Source organism: Manis pentadactyla, chromosome 3, assembly GCF_030020395.1.
Source record: "Manis pentadactyla isolate mManPen7 chromosome 3, mManPen7.hap1, whole genome shotgun sequence".
NCBI lineage: Eukaryota > Metazoa > Chordata > Mammalia > Pholidota > Manidae > Manis > Manis pentadactyla.
The window spans coordinates 126304632-126323547 of record NC_080021.1 but is presented as its reverse complement, the minus strand read 5'-3'; the positions used below and the strand labels follow the sequence as shown (position 1 = coordinate 126323547).

The 18916-nt window shown below is 60.3% G+C and overlaps 1 protein-coding gene across 1 annotated transcript; it reads right to left on the bottom strand.

The window, feature by feature from the left end:
• Positions 1–8148: 8148 nt before the first annotated feature.
• On the bottom strand, positions 8149–11016 carry LOC130683094 (NUT family member 2B-like). The gene is made up of 4 exons (XM_057499363.1): positions 10459–11016; positions 9828–9944; positions 8671–9505; positions 8149–8369 (listed from the first exon to the last, which is right to left on the bottom strand). The coding sequence occupies exons 1-4, from the start codon at positions 11014–11016 to the stop codon at positions 8149–8151; spliced, it is 1731 nt and encodes a 576-aa protein (XP_057355346.1).
• Between the last annotated feature and the right edge of the window lie 7900 nt (positions 11017–18916).

The following is an 18916-nucleotide window of genomic DNA, read 5'->3' as shown; positions in this document are numbered from 1 at the left end:
GTCCTAAACCTGGCCCATTCCCGTCGGGTCCAAGGGAGACCCCACGCTACTGGTGGCATCGAGGTCACTGCCCAATGCCCCCGGGATGAGGAGGACCGTGTTGGGGACCGCGGCCTTCCCAGGCTCCCACTGCCTCTGGCCTTTGGCTCCGGGGGAACACGGTGGCATACCTCGCTTCTGGCCCCGCTCTGGGGTTGAGGGCACCCGAGCAACAGGCCTGAGGGGTGCTGGAGGAGGTACGCCCTGCGCCGCCTTCATCCACTGTGCGTTCTGACAGTGTCTCGCCTCCTCGGCCTCGAACTCCATGAACCTGGGGCAGGGGAGGCACGGCCCCTTGAGGAGGAGGCCTCCCAGACCCAGGCAGGGAAGCAGTCAATGGAGAGGTCAGACGGCTAGGTCATGGGGTGTCATGGCCCTGGCCGTGGTGGGGAGGCAGGCTGCCTGGGGCACCCGACCCCATGTACAGCCCCAGGGCCCGAGTCTGAACCCCACCCCCCAATGTCATGAGACCTTCATGTCTAGACAGAAAAGGTCAGCGTCTGGCCAGGTGGGGCTCTGGGGCAGGGGAAAAGAGTAGCCAGCCTCCCAAAGTGGGGGGCGTGCTTCCAGAGGGGTACAGGTCTTCATCCAGCCCTTGGCCCGGGGCCCTGACTCACCTTCCCGCCATCACATAGTAGATGCTGCGCTCTGACTTGCTTAGACAATGCCACTCCTGCACGCCCCGCTGCAGGACCTCCTCCCGGGTCATGGTGGGGTTCTGGCGGGCCAGGGTCCGAAGCACTGGGCTGTAATTTGCCCACTGCGGTCAGTCACCATCTGCAGCCCGGAACCTGCCCACCCCACCTCACACTGTGGAGCCCGCATCCCCAGCACGGAGGACTAAGCCCAGGAGGAGACCGGCAGGGTCTCGGCGGTAGAGGCCAGCCTTCCGGGCCACTGTGGTGCCGCCTGACTCCACAAGCCTCCGCCACGGACTGCGGCCGCCCGTGCCCTCACACCGCAGCTGCCCACTGTGGCCTGGAGAGCGGGGCTGCTCCTCAAATTGGCCCTTTCCGGCTAACAACGGCAGGCGTCCAATGGGCGAGCACAGGCCACGCCGTCAGACACCCTGCCTGGACAGCCCAAGGCGCGTGCTCTGCAGGCCTCTGAATGCAGTGGAGTGGTGTGTCAGGAGGGGCCCGGCCATGGTGGGGCTGCCCCGCTCTGGGCTCCGAGTGTGCCGCCCCCCCTGCACCAGTCCCCCCGCCTCTCCCGGCCTGGACCCTGCACCCAGGAGGGCAGTTGGGCAGAGAGCTGTCTCCTGGGCCCTGGGGTCCCCCGCCTCCCTGAAGGGATGCCCAGGCATCATCCCCTCAGCCCCGTGTTAAAAGGGGACAGAGCCCTGAGAGCGCAGCCTCCAACCCTGGGCCTGCCGGCCAGGGGCCCCACTGTGAGCCCGCAGCGAGCCTGTGGTGAGCATTGCGGCCAGAGGCCGGCTGGCTCACAGGGGCCGCCCGCGAGATGCGGCCTAAAGGATGTCACCACCAGAAGTGACCGCCTCCCGACAACCAGCCCGGTCAGAGCGAGGACGACACGGCCCTTGATCCAGGCTGGACACCGTGGCTTCCCCGTTGGACGACACTCACATGAGGAAGCAGGACAGTGCCTCCGCATCGGGAGTCTGGGGCAGGTGCCTGCGGGCCAGGGGCTTGCAGTGCTGCCAGTGCCGGAACTTTTTGTTCACGCTGGTGCGGTGGCAGGCGTTCCCGGGTGAGGCGGTGGGCTGCGAGCAGGCCGGGCCGCTGTTCCTAGCAGCCCCAGGTGGACGAGGCCTGGCCATCGCTGGGAGCTCGCCAGAGGCCAGCTGGGCAGCTGGCACTGCAGCTCGAGGTGGACGGTGCAGGGACCAGCGTCCATCGCTAGCCTGGGTGCTCCAGGCAGGAGGGGCGGGCAGGATGGTCTTCCCTCCCGAGGCCGCCAGGAACTGGGGCACAGGACACACAGCACCCCCACAGAGGGCCCCAGGAGTGCTCCCATGGAGAGGGGCCCGAGTCACGACAAAGGTCTGAGGCAGGGGAGCCTGCACGGGCCTCTGTTCCGGCCAGACGTGCACAGTGATGTTGCAGGCCCCAGGCCAGCCTGAGCCACAGCTGGCCTGTCCTGCCACCAACGGCGTGCTGGGGAAAGCCGGCAGCACCAGGGTGCTTCCTGGGGGCAACACTGGGCCCAGGAGGTTCGGTGGGTGCTGCTGCCAGGGGGCCCAGTGTGGCGGGCCGAGGACGGGAGGGGCTGACGGCAGCACTGTGAAAGATGACGCGAAGCTGCCAAGGTTGACGGTCCCCTGCGGGCCCGGCACTGGAAACGCTGTCAAGACAGGAGAGGTGCTGAGAGAATCTGTCCTGGGAAGGGTGCCCGGGACTCAGGGGCCGGTCTGCTGGTGGAACCGGGCAGGGCACAGCTGTCCGCAGGGGACAGTCAGGCCCCGACCAGCTGAGACCGTTCCCCTGGAAATGTCTGCCCCACCCGGGTTCCCGGCCCACTCTGCCAAGAAGAGACCTCCCAGCAGGTGCTGCGTTTGTGCCACCAGACCCTGGCCTCATGGCTCTCTCCACACAAGACTTGCAGACACCTGCCTGCGGGGACGACCCCGACCACAGCCCGTGAGCCGCAGGGCACTCATCCCCGAGGTATGGTCCGGGCCCTGGGGCCTTGAGACCCGGCAGTGTCTAAAACACCGGGGCCCACGCCCCTCTGCTTTGCGGTGCCCGTGCCCACATAAATCCCTCTCTTTCTTGCCTGACACAGCACACGAACGCACTTGAAATGTCCCTCTGCACAGGAAAGGCCCCGGGACCCTGACTGACATAACCCATCCAGAACCACCCACAGCACACCCTTAACATGGGCCAGGGTCCCTGCCACCGCTCAGGAGCTCCATTCCCAGGAGAGGGTCAGTGGAGGAGGTCTCGTGTGCCCTGAATTCTGTCACTCGACAACCAGTGTGGGCTGCAGAGCCTGGGAAAGGGCTGGCAATGGAGAGCAGAGGGCAGTCAGGGGAGGATCCCTCCGCTTTGGAAAGGAATCAGCACGTGTAGATGTCCCACGGGACAGGCAACCATACTCCACGTCCACTATCATCCCTGGGTTAGTGACTCGCACACAAGCAAACGCCTCATCTCAAAGGTGAAACGCAAAGCTCAAGTCTGTGAGACACTGGACAGGAGGAAGTGGCTCTGCAGAACTGAGTCTCCTCACAGGGAGAAGGATTCAGGATGACTCAGGAACCCAAGCCCTATCCTGCTGGCGTCACCCAGCTGCCGTGTCCCCGTTGAGCCCAACAACAGCCCACTGCCCAGAGGAGAAGAGCTCTGGCTGGAGGGAGGGCGGGAGGTCGGGGCTCCGGCAGCCAGGGGACGCTGTGGCCTTGCTCGTGGAGAGAACATGTGCCTGCAGACTTGGCCATAGATAGGGCCCCTGGACAATTTTCTGGCTCAGGCCAAGTCTCTCTACCTCTCCTAGCGCACTGTGGGGTCTGGTAAAGTGCAGTTCAGATCCCTTGGGATGACATCGTGGGGCAAGCACTGTGCCCCGGAGGGTGACTCAGGGCTGGGCTTTCCCGGGACACCCTCCACTCTATGCGGCCACTACAGCCTCCCCAAACGCAGGGTCCACGGCGTGTCTCCTTTCTAGAAAGCAGCAGCGTGTGGGCGGCGGTCCCTTCTCCCTGCTCAGGGCGCTTCCCTTGGGTCACCTGACCCACCTCCAGAAGCCACCTCCCCAGGGCTTCCTCAGCTTTCCAGAGCACCCCCCCACCAAGCAGGTGAGATACCCTGGGGCCCAGAGCTCTCTGCCCCCTTGACGGTCTAACCACTGTGCCCGGATAACAGTCACATTTGAATCCCAGGGACCGGTGGGCGGTGGCCCCTGAAACACTGCCACCCAGCCTTCAGGCCTTACCTCCTCCTGAAGTCATCACCACAGGCTGAGATCCGACCGCAGCCGCTTGGCCGTTCCACCTGGGGAACCGAGTCCAGGACCAGAGAGCAGCCTCCTCCACCAACTGCTCAGGATCCCACTCAGCCAGGGCAAGTTTGAATGTAAACAGGCCTAGAATGTAGGGGCCCAAGACACTCTGCAGTGGGGGAGGGGCAGAGGGCAGGCGGGCTGGGGGCACGAGGGAGGGGGAGACATTCCACGGGCACTCTGGCAGGTGGGCAAGAGCACAGGTGCTCTTCCAGCTTCCAGCGCCACACCCTCGGTGGGTGCCTCTCTTGGCCGCTTACAAATCGTTTTTCCGCCTCACAGCACCAAGGTCCTAGCTGATGTTCCCGCTACTTTCATTCTGTGACCATCCACCTAGTTTGCGGCCGGGGCCCCACTGCTTCCTACTGCCCGTCACTGACTTCCACAGAGGCTAGGCTTTCTGAACCCATGGGAACAGGTGCTCTGATGAGCACACAGGTACTCATGGCCACGGGCGGCCCTGCGTTTGAAATGGGGATGTCTGTGCAGCCGCGGCCTGTTCGGGGCACTGTGCCCATCGCGCTTCAGGGAGCAGCCCGTGCGTCCCCAGGGCTGTGTGTGGAGGCCCTGCAGACCCCAGCCAGGCCCCCGTTGTTGGAAAGGCCCATGCCATCAAAGAAAGGCCCTGCGGCCTCCACGTCCAAGACCAGAAATTCCTCCTTCGCGTTTCTTGGAACATCACCCTCCTGTTAAATACGTTTTTTACCTTTTCGATGGTTTTAATGTACTATCTCACACAAGTAAGACCTTCGCATGATTCACAGTCCATTGTAAACACGGAAAGTACAGTGGCGAGTCCTCCTTCCACCTCTTTCCCAGCAGCCCAGATCTCTGTCCACCGGGAACCAGTGTCATCTGATTGTGCAGATCTTCTCAGACATGTGCTATGTGGCCAAAGGCAAATGCATTCTCTTCTTATTTTTTAAATGCTTTCAGTTTTCTCTTCTGGTGAAAATTCATTTATGTTCTGATATATTTGCAGATATTTACAGCCTTGCAAGCAAGTCACAGTGAGCTTTATTTAACAGAACTCCTGCTGGGGATTGAAAAAAGAACAACTTGCAGACATCTCCCAGGACTTGGGTTTTTATCATGGGAAACCTTAGATGATTTTCACCAAGGAACTTCATATTCAGAGGGATGATGAAGCAAAGCATGGTACTGAGACACTCACGAGAGGCAGGCTTCCCTCTTGCTTCCTCCACCAATTGTGGACAAGATTCTCCCTCACGGCTTTCATGTGGGATTTGCTTGTTCTTCTCAGGACCACCGACTGGAAAACTGCATTGTGGAAAAACTATCTCGTCCCAATTCCACACCCCTTTTTATATGACTCCATCAAAAAGCCTAGGCTCCAGAAGCAGATAGAATTGTTAGCGCAAATGTGTTTGACAACACCAGCCATGCGAGGGGGAGATGACAGTCCTCTGCACTCTGATTTCTGACCATTCCTGCAGGAAGGCCAGGGGCGGGTGTCTTTCGAGCAAACAAAAATCTCCAGACGTGGGTCTCAGGCCTTAGCGGACAGAGGATCTTCCTCCCAGTCAGGGAGGAGCAGCAGAACGGGGAGATCACGTGTGCACACAAGGTTTTAGTGTGGTAGGTGAAGCTGCGGAGTTGAGACCCGGTACCCACCTTGCAACAGGCTGGACGGGTGTGTGCAGCTTCTGGGAATGCATTAGAAACTCAAGTCCCAAAGTGGCTTCTGCTGCCTGTCTTTTTCATTGCCAGCTCAAGGGCTGCAAAATTCCCTCCGGAAGAGGAGGGGAGTAAAGCTACTCCTACGCTGCCTGCTGTGCAACTTCAGTTGGCCCCTTGGCCCGTGTGGATCCTTGTCAGAGCGCCATGCTCACGGAGGAGGGTGTTCCCGCCACCCTCCACCCGGAGGCGTGGCCGCGGGGAAACCTGCATGCACTCAGCAGGTGCCGTGAAGGGGACACGTAGTGCAGCAGGCCCGCGGAAGAACCCCGAGTGTTTCCCTGGTGGGTCTAGAGCTCTGAGCGAGGAGTGTTCTCTGAGAGTGATTTTTATGTTTTAGGTACTAGTCCACTGTGAGACGTATGTTTTGCAAATGCTTGCTCCCAGTCTGTAACTCGTCTTTCCATCTTGTTAAGGCGATCACTGGCAGAGCAAATGTTTTTACTATCGATGAGGTCTGGCGGGAGGCTCCCGCCAGTCTCTCGGGAGGGCCGCCCCTGGACTCGGGGGCGGGGCGCGAACCTAGGGAGGCAGCCTGCTGCCCGTGAGGCCTGTGAGACAGGACGGCTGCGAGGCGGCCAGCCTGCGGTGCGTGGGCGGCCGAGTGCAGGGTGCGGACTGGGGGTGCGCAGTCCGCAGGCGGCGGAAAGGAGGCTCGGCTCCGATGCCCCGGGACCCTGAAGCCGGGTCCTGCCAGCCGCGGATTCCCGCTGCGCCTCGCGCGTCGCGCGCACGCGCGCCACACGCCCAGGGAGCGGGCTCCGGGCGCGCGGACCAGCGGATCCAACGGCTCCCAGGATCCCTTGCGGCGGACCGCTCGGGCTGCGCGCGAGCTCGCGGGGCGGGGCCAACGGCAGAGCAGCCGGTCGGGGGTCCGTAGCGGCTACCTCGCCCGGCGCGTGAGGGAGCGTGGCTGCCGCGTCCTGGCTGCCGAGGGGCTAGGCGTCTACCTGGGGGCGGGGACACGCGGGCGGCTGCCGGCCTCCAACACCTCGCGGTCTCTCCGCGCGGAGCTGCTGTGGCCCCGGCTGATGACTCAGAAATCAAAGGGGTCATAGCAGATAATTATGGACAGCTATGTGCCAACAAATTGGATGACCTGGAAGAAACGGATAAATTCTTAGAAACATAATCCACCAAAGCCGAATCAAGCTCAAATAGAAAGTCTGAACACACCAAGAACAAATGAGATGGAATCAATTTTTAAAAGCCTCCCCAAACAGCAAAGTTCAAGATGGCATGGCTTCACTGGTGAACTCCACCGAACACTTAAAGAGAAATGTAAAAAGTCCTTAAATGGTTCCAAAAAACTGGATAGGAGGGAGCACTTACAAACTCATTTAGATGACCAGCATTACCTGACACTGAAGCTAGACAGGACAATACAATACAATAAAATTACAGGCCAATATCCCTGATAGGCATAGATGGAAAAATCCTCAACAAAATTGTAGCAAATCAAATTCAACACCACATTAAAAGGATCATACACAATGATCAAGTAAGATTTATTCCTGGGATATGAGGACAGTTCAACATACCCAAATGAATGTGACACACTGAATTAACAAAAGGAAGGAATAGTATAAGCTATCTCAATTGATGCAGAAATGGGACTTGAGAAAATTCAGCACCCCTTGCACGGTACAAACTCTCAACAAATTGGGTGTAGAAGGAATGTACTTCAACACAATAAAGGCATATATGAGAAACCCACAACAAACATTCTCACTGATGAAAAACTGAAATCTTTTCTTCTAACATTAGGCAGAAGGCAAAGGTGCCCACCCTCACTGTTTCTATTCAATAGCACCGAAAGGCCCACTCAGGGGAATTAGGGGAGAAAAAGAAATAAAAGGCATCCAAATCAGAAAAGAAGTAAAACTATCTCTGCTCATGCATGTCATGATCATACATGTAGAAAACCCTAAAGTGTCAACAGCAAAATCTCTTAGAACTCATAAACCAATTCGGCACACTTGCAGAACACAAAATCAACATACAGGAACCAGTCATGTGTCTAAACAAAAGCACCAAATTACTCTGTTCACAGAGGGTCCAGCCCTGGGGGGGAGGCGATGGGACAGCAGTGTGGGCATCGTTGAAATGCAAAGGCCCCGAGGCCAGCCTCTCAGGCCACAGCTACATGGGGCCTCCTACCTCAGTGGAGGAGACGCTTCTGCACAGAAATGCCCCAGAGAGACAAGGTGCCCCCCCTGCCCAATCTCCTTTCTGAGTGCCCCGATTCTCCTCCCAGCCCGATGCCCTCTCTGTGCTGAGGGAAGAGGGACTGTCCACCAGCCCACACATTTCATTCGCCCACCGAGGCCGGAGGATGGGCCTTCTACATCGGTTGTGGAGCCTTTCCCCTCATGACATGCCTTTCCTCTCTGCTCAGCCCACCAGGAGACCCTGATGTCTGAGCATCCCCCAGTGCCCCAGCCCGCTTCAGCGAGAAAGGGAGGGCCCCCCTCTGGACAACTGCTGTCTGCAGGCTCTGTCCAGAAAGTGGGCTGGTGCTGCAGAGGGCACAGGGCCAAAGCAGCGGCCATCCTTAGACGACTGGGGTCCTGTGATGACGCTGTGTCCTGGGGACTCCCAAAAGCGGCCTCCAGGAGAGCAGGGGTGGGGCGGGGGATTTATGGGGGTGGTGGGCTCTCGGGAGCCATCTGGAGAATGCACATGAATGTGGAGGGGGAACGGGGACATCATTGCCTTGGGTCCCGGAGCCCGGGACCTTCTTGCTTTCGGCGCCCCTTCCCATGGAGAAGCCCAGATGCCACCAGGGGCAGAGACCCAGAGCATTTCGTGACAAAACAGGCTTTATTTGCATTTGCATACAAGGCCCAAATGGGCTGAACCCCCCCCACCGCCCCACACCTTTCCCACCACCCTCTTATCCCAACCCCAACCAGCCACCCCCAGGGGACCCGCCCTCCCGCCTCTCCCACCCCTCCCTCCCTGTCCCACAGCAGCCAGGATCAGGACTGGGATGTGGAGGAGCCCGAAGCTGCCCTGGAGGGCCGGCTCCTCCCTCCTGGCTGCAGGGCCGCTTCCTACCCTTCCCTGTGATGAAAGGGTCCCCCCTTCTCTTCTGGGGCTGGGAGGGGCGGCCCAGCCCCAGAGCCAACGCTGGAGCCCCAGCGACCCTGAGGATGGCCCCTGGCAGGGGTGTCTTCCCAGCAGGGGCTGGGCCTGCACGCGGGGCCCGACTGCTGGCCTTGCCAGCTGGAGGGCCAGCGGGGCTGAGGCCCGGCTTGTGGGGAGAGCGGGCCTGGGGTACTCCACGGCGGAGGAGGTCTGAGCCCGGAGTAGGACTCTGGGGCAGTCCCCAGGATGGCAGCGTGTGCTGAGAGGCCAGGAGGAAGGCCAGGCTGGGGAGCTCCTCCTCGCTCTCACTGGGCCTGCCCGTGGGCCCCAGGGGCTCCCGAGCAGGACAGGTCTCTCCCGGAGCAGTGGCGAGTCTGGGCCCCAGGCTGGGGGAAGTGTGGCACCAAGCCTGGGGGGCAGGGGGCCGCCAGCCAGGCTTCATGGGAGGGGGCTCCTGGCGTCCTGGAGAGGCAGCGAAGGCTTTGGGCCCGGACACACCAGCATCTCCTCGGCTGTGCGCCTGGCGCTGCCCGCAACCAGCCTCTGGTGGGAAGGCTTGGTCGCTGGCCCCTACCTGGGGGCCGTGGCTGTGCCTCTGGGGATCCTGGCTGGCCACAGGGCCAGAAGGCCTTGAGTCCGCTCGGGGTGTGCCGTGACTCGGGGGGCCCCGCACACCCTCCTCCTGCTTCAGTTCCAGGAGTCGCTTCTGCTCCAGCTGCGAGGAGGGTGGGCACCGTGAGGCGGCCCGAGAGGGGGAGGCGGTGCCACGCCAACGACAGCCGCTGCGGCTCTCCTGCCAACCTCACCCTCCAGCTTGGTGCCCCGGCCTGCGTCCTCCCTCTCCTCCCCGGCTCCCCACATCCTCTCCCTGCCGTACTCCTGCCCGGCCCCCACCCTCAGAGAGGCCCTCCCTGCCACTTCTGCCATGCAACGCAGGGGGACGGTCAGGAAGGAATCCTGTCCTGGGCTCCCCTGCCCTGGCACACCCGGGGTGCCCCTCTCCAGGCTCACCTGTTTCCTTCCCTTTCCCAGCTCACCTGTGCCAAGGACAGTCCTTCCTCCTGCTGCAGCTCCTCAGCGAGGGCCAAGAGATCCAGCTGGGCTTCCGGGCAGGGCAACTCCGCCAGGAAGCGTGGGTGCAGCACTGCGTCCACCTGGCCCAGAAGGAAGAGGCTGTGAGCATCCTTGGAGGGAATCCCCTGGGCATCCAGAGGACCCGGAGGGCGACGGAAAAGCAGAGACCAGCCCCAGCCTCCACAACAAGGGGCTGTTGGAAAGACGTGGTCACGGTCCCCGACCACAGGCACACATGCACACGCACAACATATACACACGTATATGTGTGCATGCCACACACCCCACACGAGACGTGCACGCAAACATATGCACAGCCACACAAGTATATATACCGGTACCTATGCACACACACAAGCACGCACACCAACACCCCGCACAACCCTGGCTCACCTGGGTTACCCCTGTACAACACGCAGACACACACACACATATACACAGCTACATATGCACACACACACACACACACACGCACACGCCAGAGCTCAGGAATAAGAAACAACTCAATTCCAGCTGCCTGGGCACCACCCCGACCTGGGTGGTAGGAGTGCCGCTCCCCGAAATCCTGTAGCACCCGGGCCAGGGCCAGCCTACCTTGTTGAGAAAGTCTTCCTGGGCACAAAGCTCATTGATGTAGGTCAGGAGACCCGGGTCTGGATAGAGGCCCCCCTCTCCCTGTGGCGGCTTGGAGCTATCTTCCCCACGTTCTCCGCCGGGCAGCCCCTGAGCTGGGCCGCCGGGCCCCAGCAGCCCTTCCATGATCTCCAGGAACTCTGTCACTGCCTCGAGGGGGATCTCCATCGGCGCCTCGGTGTGCGGGCTCCGCCAGCATCGCGGTGGCTGGGCGGTGGCGAGCTGGGCCATGGCGCCGGCCTTCTCGCGGATGCGTGCTGAGGAGGGTGCAGGGAAGGAGTGTGGGTGGCCCGGCCGCACCTCCCCAGCCCTGAGCGTGCTCAGGGAGTACCGAGCTCGGGGACATTCCCGTGGGGGGTCATGGCCAGCTGGTCCGCAGGCACCAAGGTGTGGAAGTGGACACAGGGCCTCTGAGGGCTTCATGCTGGGGTGGCGGGAAGGAGGCCCGCCCTCCTCCCAGCCCCCAGCCCCTTCCAGCACCCTCTGTGGGTCTCTGACCAGGGCAAGGGGGGTGGCCATGTCCTAAACCTGGCCCATTCCCGTCGGGTCCAAGGGAGACCCCACGCTACTGGTGGCATCGAGGTCACTGCCCAATGCCCCCGGGATGAGGAGGACCGTGTTGGGGACCGCGGCCTTCCCAGGCTCCCACTGCCTCTGGCCTTTGGCTCCGGGGGAACACGGTGGCATACCTCGCTTCTGGCCCCGCTCTGGGGTTGAGGGCACCCGAGCAACAGGCCTGAGGGGTGCTGGAGGAGGTACGCCCTGCGCCGCCTTCATCCACTGTGCGTTCTGACAGTGTCTCGCCTCCTCGGCCTCGAACTCCATGAACCTGGGGCAGGGGAGGCACGGCCCCTTGAGGAGGAGGCCTCCCGGGCCCAGGCAGGGAAGCAGTCAATGGAGAGGTCAGACGGCTAGGTCATGGGGTGTCATGGCCCTGGCCGTGGTGGGGAGGCAGGCTGCCTGGGGCACCCGACCCCATGTACAGCCCCAGGGCCCGAGTCTGAACCCCACCCCCCAATGTCATGAGACCTTCATGTCTAGACAGAAAAGGTCAGGGTCTGGCCAGGTGGGGCTCTGGGGCAGGGGAAAAGAGTAGCCAGCCTCCCAAAGTGGGGGGCGTGCTTCCAGAGGGGTACAGGTCTTCATCCAGCCCTTGGCCCGGGGCCCTGACTCACCTTCCCGCCATCACATAGTAGATGCTGCGCTCTGACTTGCTTAGACAATGCCACTCCTGCACGCCCCGCTGCAGGACCTCCTCCCGGGTCATGGTGGGGTTCTGGCGGGCCAGGGTCCGAAGCACTGGGCTGTAATTTGCCCACTGCGGTCAGTCACCATCTGCAGCCCGGAACCTGCCCACCCCACCTCACACTGTGGAGCCCGCATCCCCAGCACGGAGGACTAAGCCCAGGAGGAGACCGGCAGGGTCTCGGCGGTAGAGGCCAGCCTTCCGGGCCACTGTGGTGCCGCCTGACTCCACAAGCCTCCGCCACGGACTGCGGCCGCCCGTGCCCTCACACCGCAGCTGCCCACTGTGGCCTGGAGAGCGGGGCTGCTCCTCAAATTGGCCCTTTCCGGCTAACAACGGCAGGCGTCCAATGGGCGAGCACAGGCCACGCCGTCAGACACCCTGCCTGGACAGCCCAAGGCGCGTGCTCTGCAGGCCTCTGAATGCAGTGGAGTGGTGTGTCAGGAGGGGCCCGGCCATGGTGGGGCTGCCCCGCTCTGGGCTCCGAGTGTGCCGCCCCCCTGCACCAGTCCCCCCGCCTCTCCCGGCCTGGACCCTGCACCCAGGAGGGCAGTTGGGCAGAGAGCTGTCTCCTGGGCCCTGGGGTCCCCCGCCTCCCTGAAGGGATGCCCAGGCATCATCCCCTCAGCCCCGTGTTAAAAGGGGACAGAGCCCTGAGAGCGCAGCCTCCAACCCTGGGCCTGCCGGCCAGGGGCCCCACTGTGAGCCCGCAGCGAGCCTGTGGTGAGCATTGCGGCCAGAGGCCGGCTGGCTCACAGGGGCCGCCCGCGAGATGCGGCCTAAAGGATGTCACCACCAGAAGTGACCGCCTCCCGACAACCAGCCCGGTCAGAGCGAGGACGACACGGCCCTTGATCCAGGCTGGACACCGTGGCTTCCCCGTTGGACGACACTCACATGAGGAAGCAGGACAGTGCCTCTGCATCGGGAGTCTGGGGCAGGTGCCTGCGGGCCAGGGGCTTGCAGTGCTGCCAGTGCCGGAACTTTTTGTTCACGCTGGTGCGGTGGCAGGCGTTCCCGGGTGAGGCGGTGGGCTGCGAGCAGGCCGGGCCGCTGTTCCTAGCAGCCCCAGGTGGACGAGGCCTGGCCATCGCTGGGAGCTCGCCAGAGGCCAGCTGGGCAGCTGGCACTGCAGCTCGAGGTGGACGGTGCAGGGACCAGCGTCCATCGCTAGCCTGGGTGCTCCAGGCAGGAGGGGCGGGCAGGATGGTCTTCCCTCCCGAGGCCGCCAGGAACTGGGGCACAGGACACACAGCACCCCCACAGAGGGCCCCAGGAGTGCTCCCATGGAGAGGGGCCCGAGTCACGACAAAGGTCTGAGGCAGGGGAGCCTGCACGGGCCTCTGTTCCGGCCAGACGTGCACAGTGATGTTGCAGGCCCCAGGCCAGCCTGAGCCACAGCTGGCCTGTCCTGCCACCAACGGCGTGCTGGGGAAAGCCGGCAGCACCAGGGTGCTTCCTGGGGGCAACACTGGGCCCAGGAGGTTCGGTGGGTGCTGCTGCCAGGGGGCCCAGTGTGGCGGGCCGAGGACGGGAGGGGCTGACGGCAGCACTGTGAAAGATGACGCGAAGCTGCCAAGGTTGACGGTCCCCTGCGGGCCCGGCACTGGAAACGCTGTCAAGACAGGAGAGGTGCTGAGAGAATCTGTCCTGGGAAGGGTGCCCGGGACTCAGGGGCCGGTCTGCTGGTGGAACCGGGCAGGGCACAGCTGTCCGCAGGGGACAGTCAGGCCCCGACCAGCTGAGACCGTTCCCCTGGAAATGTCTGCCCCACCCGGGTTCCCGGCCCACTCTGCCAAGAAGAGACCTCCCAGCAGGTGCTGCGTTTGTGCCACCAGACCCTGGCCTCATGGCTCTCTCCACACAAGACTTGCAGACACCTGCCTGCGGGGACGACCCCGACCACAGCCCGTGAGCCGCAGGGCACTCATCCCCGAGGTATGGTCCGGGCCCTGGGGCCTTGAGACCCGGCAGTGTCTAAAACACCGGGGCCCACGCCCCTCTGCTTTGCGGTGCCCGTGCCCACATAAATCCCTCTCTTTCTTGCCTGACACAGCACACGAACGCACTTGAAATGTCCCTCTGCACAGGAAAGGCCCCGGGACCCTGACTGACATAACCCATCCAGAACCACCCACAGCACACCCTTAACATGGGCCAGGGTCCCTGCCACCGCTCAGGAGCTCCATTCCCAGGAGAGGGTCAGTGGAGGAGGTCTCGTGTGCCCTGAATTCTGTCACTCGACAACCAGTGTGGGCTGCAGAGCCTGGGAAAGGGCTGGCAATGGAGAGCAGAGGGCAGTCAGGGGAGGATCCCTCCGCTTTGGAAAGGAATCAGCACGTGTAGATGTCCCACGGGACAGGCAACCATACTCCACGTCCACTATCATCCCTGGGTTAGTGACTCGCACACAAGCAAACGCCTCATCTCAAAGGTGAAACGCAAAGCTCAAGTCTGTGAGACACTGGACAGGAGGAAGTGGCTCTGCAGAACTGAGTCTCCTCACAGGGAGAAGGATTCAGGATGACTCAGGAACCCAAGCCCTATCCTGCTGGCGTCACCCAGCTGCCGTGTCCCCGTTGAGCCCAACAACAGCCCACTGCCCAGAGGAGAAGAGCTCTGGCTGGAGGGAGGGCGGGAGGTCGGGGCTCCGGCAGCCAGGGGACGCTGTGGCCTTGCTCGTGGAGAGAACATGTGCCTGCAGACTTGGCCATAGATAGGGCCCCTGGACAATTTTCTGGCTCAGGCCAAGTCTCTCTACCTCTCCTAGCGCACTGTGGGGTCTGGTAAAGTGCAGTTCAGATCCCTTGGGATGACATCGTGGGGCAAGCACTGTGCCCCGGAGGGTGACTCAGGGCTGGGCTTTCCCGGGACACCCTCCACTCTATGCGGCCACTACAGCCTCCCCAAACGCAGGGTCCACGGCGTGTCTCCTTTCTAGAAAGCAGCAGCGTGTGGGCGGCGGTCCCTTCTCCCTGCTCAGGGCGCTTCCCTTGGGTCACCTGACCCACCTCCAGAAGCCACCTCCCCAGGGCTTCCTCAGCTTTCCAGAGCACCCCCCCACCAAGCAGGTGAGATACCCTGGGGCCCAGAGCTCTCTGCCCCCTTGACGGTCTAACCACTGTGCCCGGATAACAGTCACATTTGAATCCCAGGGACCGGTGGGCGGTGGCCCCTGAAACACTGCCACCCAGCCTTCAGGCCTTACCTCCTCCTGAAGTCATCACCACAGGCTGAGATCCGACCGCAGCCGCTTGGCCGTTCCACCTGGGGAACCGAGTCCAGGACCAGAGAGCAGCCTCCTCCACCAACTGCTCAGGATCCCACTCAGCCAGGGCAAGTTTGAATGTAAACAGGCCTAGAATGTAGGGGCCCAAGACACTCTGCAGTGGGGGAGGGGCAGAGGGCAGGCGGGCTGGGGGCACGAGGGAGGGGGAGACATTCCACGGGCACTCTGGCAGGTGGGCAAGAGCACAGGTGCTCTTCCAGCTTCCAGCGCCACACCCTCGGTGGGTGCCTCTCTTGGCCGCTTACAAATCGTTTTTCCGCCTCACAGCACCAAGGTCCTAGCTGATGTTCCCGCTACTTTCATTCTGTGACCATCCACCTAGTTTGCGGCCGGGGCCCCACTGCTTCCTACTGCCCGTCACTGACTTCCACAGAGGCTAGGCTTTCTGAACCCATGGGAACAGGTGCTCTGATGAGCACACAGGTACTCATGGCCACGGGCGGCCCTGCGTTTGAAATGGGGATGTCTGTGCAGCCGCGGCCTGTTCGGGGCACTGTGCCCATCGCGCTTCAGGGAGCAGCCCGTGCGTCCCCAGGGCTGTGTGTGGAGGCCCTGCAGACCCCAGCCAGGCCCCCGTTGTTGGAAAGGCCCATGCCATCAAAGAAAGGCCCTGCGGCCTCCACGTCCAAGACCAGAAATTCCTCCTTCGCGTTTCTTGGAACATCACCCTCCTGTTAAATACGTTTTTTACCTTTTCGATGGTTTTAATGTACTATCTCACACAAGTAAGACCTTCGCATGATTCACAGTCCATTGTAAACACGGAAAGTACAGTGGCGAGTCCTCCTTCCACCTCTTTCCCAGCAGCCCAGATCTCTGTCCACCGGGAACCAGTGTCATCTGATTGTGCAGATCTTCTCAGACATGTGCTATGTGGCCAAAGGCAAATGCATTCTCTTCTTATTTTTTAAATGCTTTCAGTTTTCTCTTCTGGTGAAAATTCATTTATGTTCTGATATATTTGCAGATATTTACAGCCTTGCAAGCAAGTCACAGTGAGCTTTATTTAACAGAACTCCTGCTGGGGATTGAAAAAAGAACAACTTGCAGACATCTCCCAGGACTTGGGTTTTTATCATGGGAAACCTTAGATGATTTTCACCAAGGAACTTCATATTCAGAGGGATGATGAAGCAAAGCATGGTACTGAGACACTCACGAGAGGCAGGCTTCCCTCTTGCTTCCTCCACCAATTGTGGACAAGATTCTCCCTCACGGCTTTCATGTGGGATTTGCTTGTTCTTCTCAGGACCACCGACTGGAAAACTGCATTGTGGAAAAACTATCTCGTCCCAATTCCACACCCCTTTTTATATGACTCCATCAAAAAGCCTAGGCTCCAGAAGCAGATAGAATTGTTAGCGCAAATGTGTTTGACAACACCAGCCATGCGAGGGGGAGATGACAGTCCTCTGCACTCTGATTTCTGACCATTCCTGCAGGAAGGCCAGGGGCGGGTGTCTTTCGAGCAAACAAAAATCTCCAGACGTGGGTCTCAGGCCTTAGCGGACAGAGGATCTTCCTCCCAGTCAGGGAGGAGCAGCAGAACGGGGAGATCACGTGTGCACACAAGGTTTTAGTGTGGTAGGTGAAGCTGCGGAGTTGAGACCCGGTACCCACCTTGCAACAGGCTGGACGGGTGTGTGCAGCTTCTGGGAATGCATTAGAAACTCAAGTCCCAAAGTGGCTTCTGCTGCCTGTCTTTTTCATTGCCAGCTCAAGGGCTGCAAATTCCCTCCGGAAGAGGAGGGGAGTAAAGCTACTCCTACGCTGCCTGCTGTGCAACTTCAGTTGGCCCCTTGGCCCGTGTGGATCCTTGTCAGAGCGCCATGCTCACGGAGGAGGGTGTTCCCGCCACCCTCCACCCGGAGGCGTGGCCGCGGGGAAACCTGCATGCACTCAGCAGGTGCCGTGAAGGGGACACGTAGTGCAGCAGGCCCGCGGAAGAACCCCGAGTGTTTCCCTGGTGGGTCTAGAGCTCTGAGCGAGGAGTGTTCTCTGAGAGTGATTTTTATGTTTTAGGTACTAGTCCACTGTGAGACGTATGTTTTGCAAATGCTTGCTCCCAGTCTGTAACTCGTCTTTCCATCTTGTTAAGGCGATCACTGGCAGAGCAAATGTTTTTACTATCGATGAGGTCTGGCGGGAGGCTCCCGCCAGTCTCTCGGGAGGGCCGCCCCTGGACTCGGGGGCGGGGCGCGAACCTAGGGAGGCAGCCTGCTGCCCGTGAGGCCTGTGAGACAGGACGGCTGCGAGGCGGCCAGCCTGCGGTGCGTGGGCGGCCGAGTGCAGGGTGCGGACTGGGGGTGCGCAGTCCGCAGGCGGCGGAAAGGAGGCTCGGCTCCGATGCCCCGGGACCCTGAAGCCGGGTCCTGCCAGCCGCGGATTCCCGCTGCGCCTCGCGCGTCGCGCGCACGCGCGCCACACGCCCAGGGAGCGGGCTCCGGGCGCGCGGACCAGCGGATCCAACGGCTCCCAGGATCCCTTGCGGCGGACCGCTCGGGCTGCGCGCGAGCTCGCGGGGCGGGGCCAACGGCAGAGCAGCCGGTCGGGGGTCCGTAGCGGCTACCTCGCCCGGCGCGTGAGGGAGCGTGGCTGCCGCGTCCTGGCTGCCGAGGGGCTAGGCGTCTACCTGGGGGCGGGGACACGCGGGCGGCTGCCGGCCTCCAACACCTCGCGGTCTCTCCGCGCGGAGCTGCTGTGGCCCCGGCTGATGACTCAGAAATCAAAGGGGTCATAGCAGATAATTATGGACAGCTATGTGCCAACAAATTGGATGACCTGGAAGAAACGGATAAATTCTTAGAAACATAATCCACCAAAGCCGAATCAAGCTCAAATAGAAAGTCTGAACACACCAAGAACAAATGAGATGGAATCAATTTTTAAAAGCCTCCCCAAACAGCAAAGTTCAAGATGGCATGGCTTCACTGGTGAACTCCACCGAACACTTAAAGAGAAATGTAAAAAGTCCTTAAATGGTTCCAAAAAACTGGATAGGAGGGAGCACTTACAAACTCATTTAGATGACCAGCATTACCTGACACTGAAGCTAGACAGGACAATACAATACAATAAAATTACAGGCCAATATCCCTGATAGGCATAGATGGAAAAATCCTCAACAAAATTGTAGCAAATCAAATTCAACACCACATTAAAAGGATCATACACAATGATCAAGTAAGATTTATTCCTGGGATATGAGGACAGTTCAACATACCCAAATGAATGTGACACACTGAATTAACAAAAGGAAGGAATAGTATAAGCTATCTCAATTGATGCAGAAATGGGACTTGAGAAAATTCAGCACCCCTTGCACGGTACAAACTCTCAACAAATTGGGTGTAGAAGGAATGTACTTCAACACAATAAAGGCATATATGAGAAACCCACAACAAACATTCTCACTGATGAAAAACTGAAATCTTTTCTTCTAACATTAGGCAGAAGGCAAAGGTGCCCACCCTCACTGTTTCTATTCAATAGCACCGAAAGGCCCACTCAGGGGAATTAGGGGAGAAAAAGAAATAAAAGGCATCCAAATCAGAAAAGAAGTAAAACTATCTCTGCTCATGCATGTCATGATCATACATGTAGAAAACCCTAAAGTGTCAACAGCAAAATCTCTTAGAACTCATAAACCAATTCGGCACACTTGCAGAACACAAAATCAACATACAGGAACCAGTCATGTGTCTAAACAAAAGCACCAAATTACTCTGTTCACAGAGGGTCCAGCCCTGGGGGGGAGGCGATGGGACAGCAGTGTGGGCATCGTTGAAATGCAAAGGCCCCGAGGCCAGCCTCTCAGGCCACAGCTACATGGGGCCTCCTACCTCAGTGGAGGAGACGCTTCTGCACAGAAATGCCCCAGAGAG

What these genes read in the sequence shown, in the direction of transcription:
- LOC130683094 (XM_057499363.1), bottom strand. Translation starts at nt 11,016, where the DNA reads ATGGCCACCCCCCTTGCCCTGGTCAGAGACCCACAGAGGGTGCTGGAA. An exon ending in AGGAAGACTTTCTCAACAAG is followed by an intron (nt 9,945 to 10,458) that starts GTAGGCTGGCCC and finishes CTTCTGGGCCAG; the next exon opens with GTGGACGCAGTGCTGCACCC. An exon ending in AAGGACTGTCCTTGGCACAG is followed by an intron (nt 9,506 to 9,827) that starts GTGAGCTGGGAA and finishes CCCTCCTCGCAG; the next exon opens with CTGGAGCAGAAGCGACTCCT.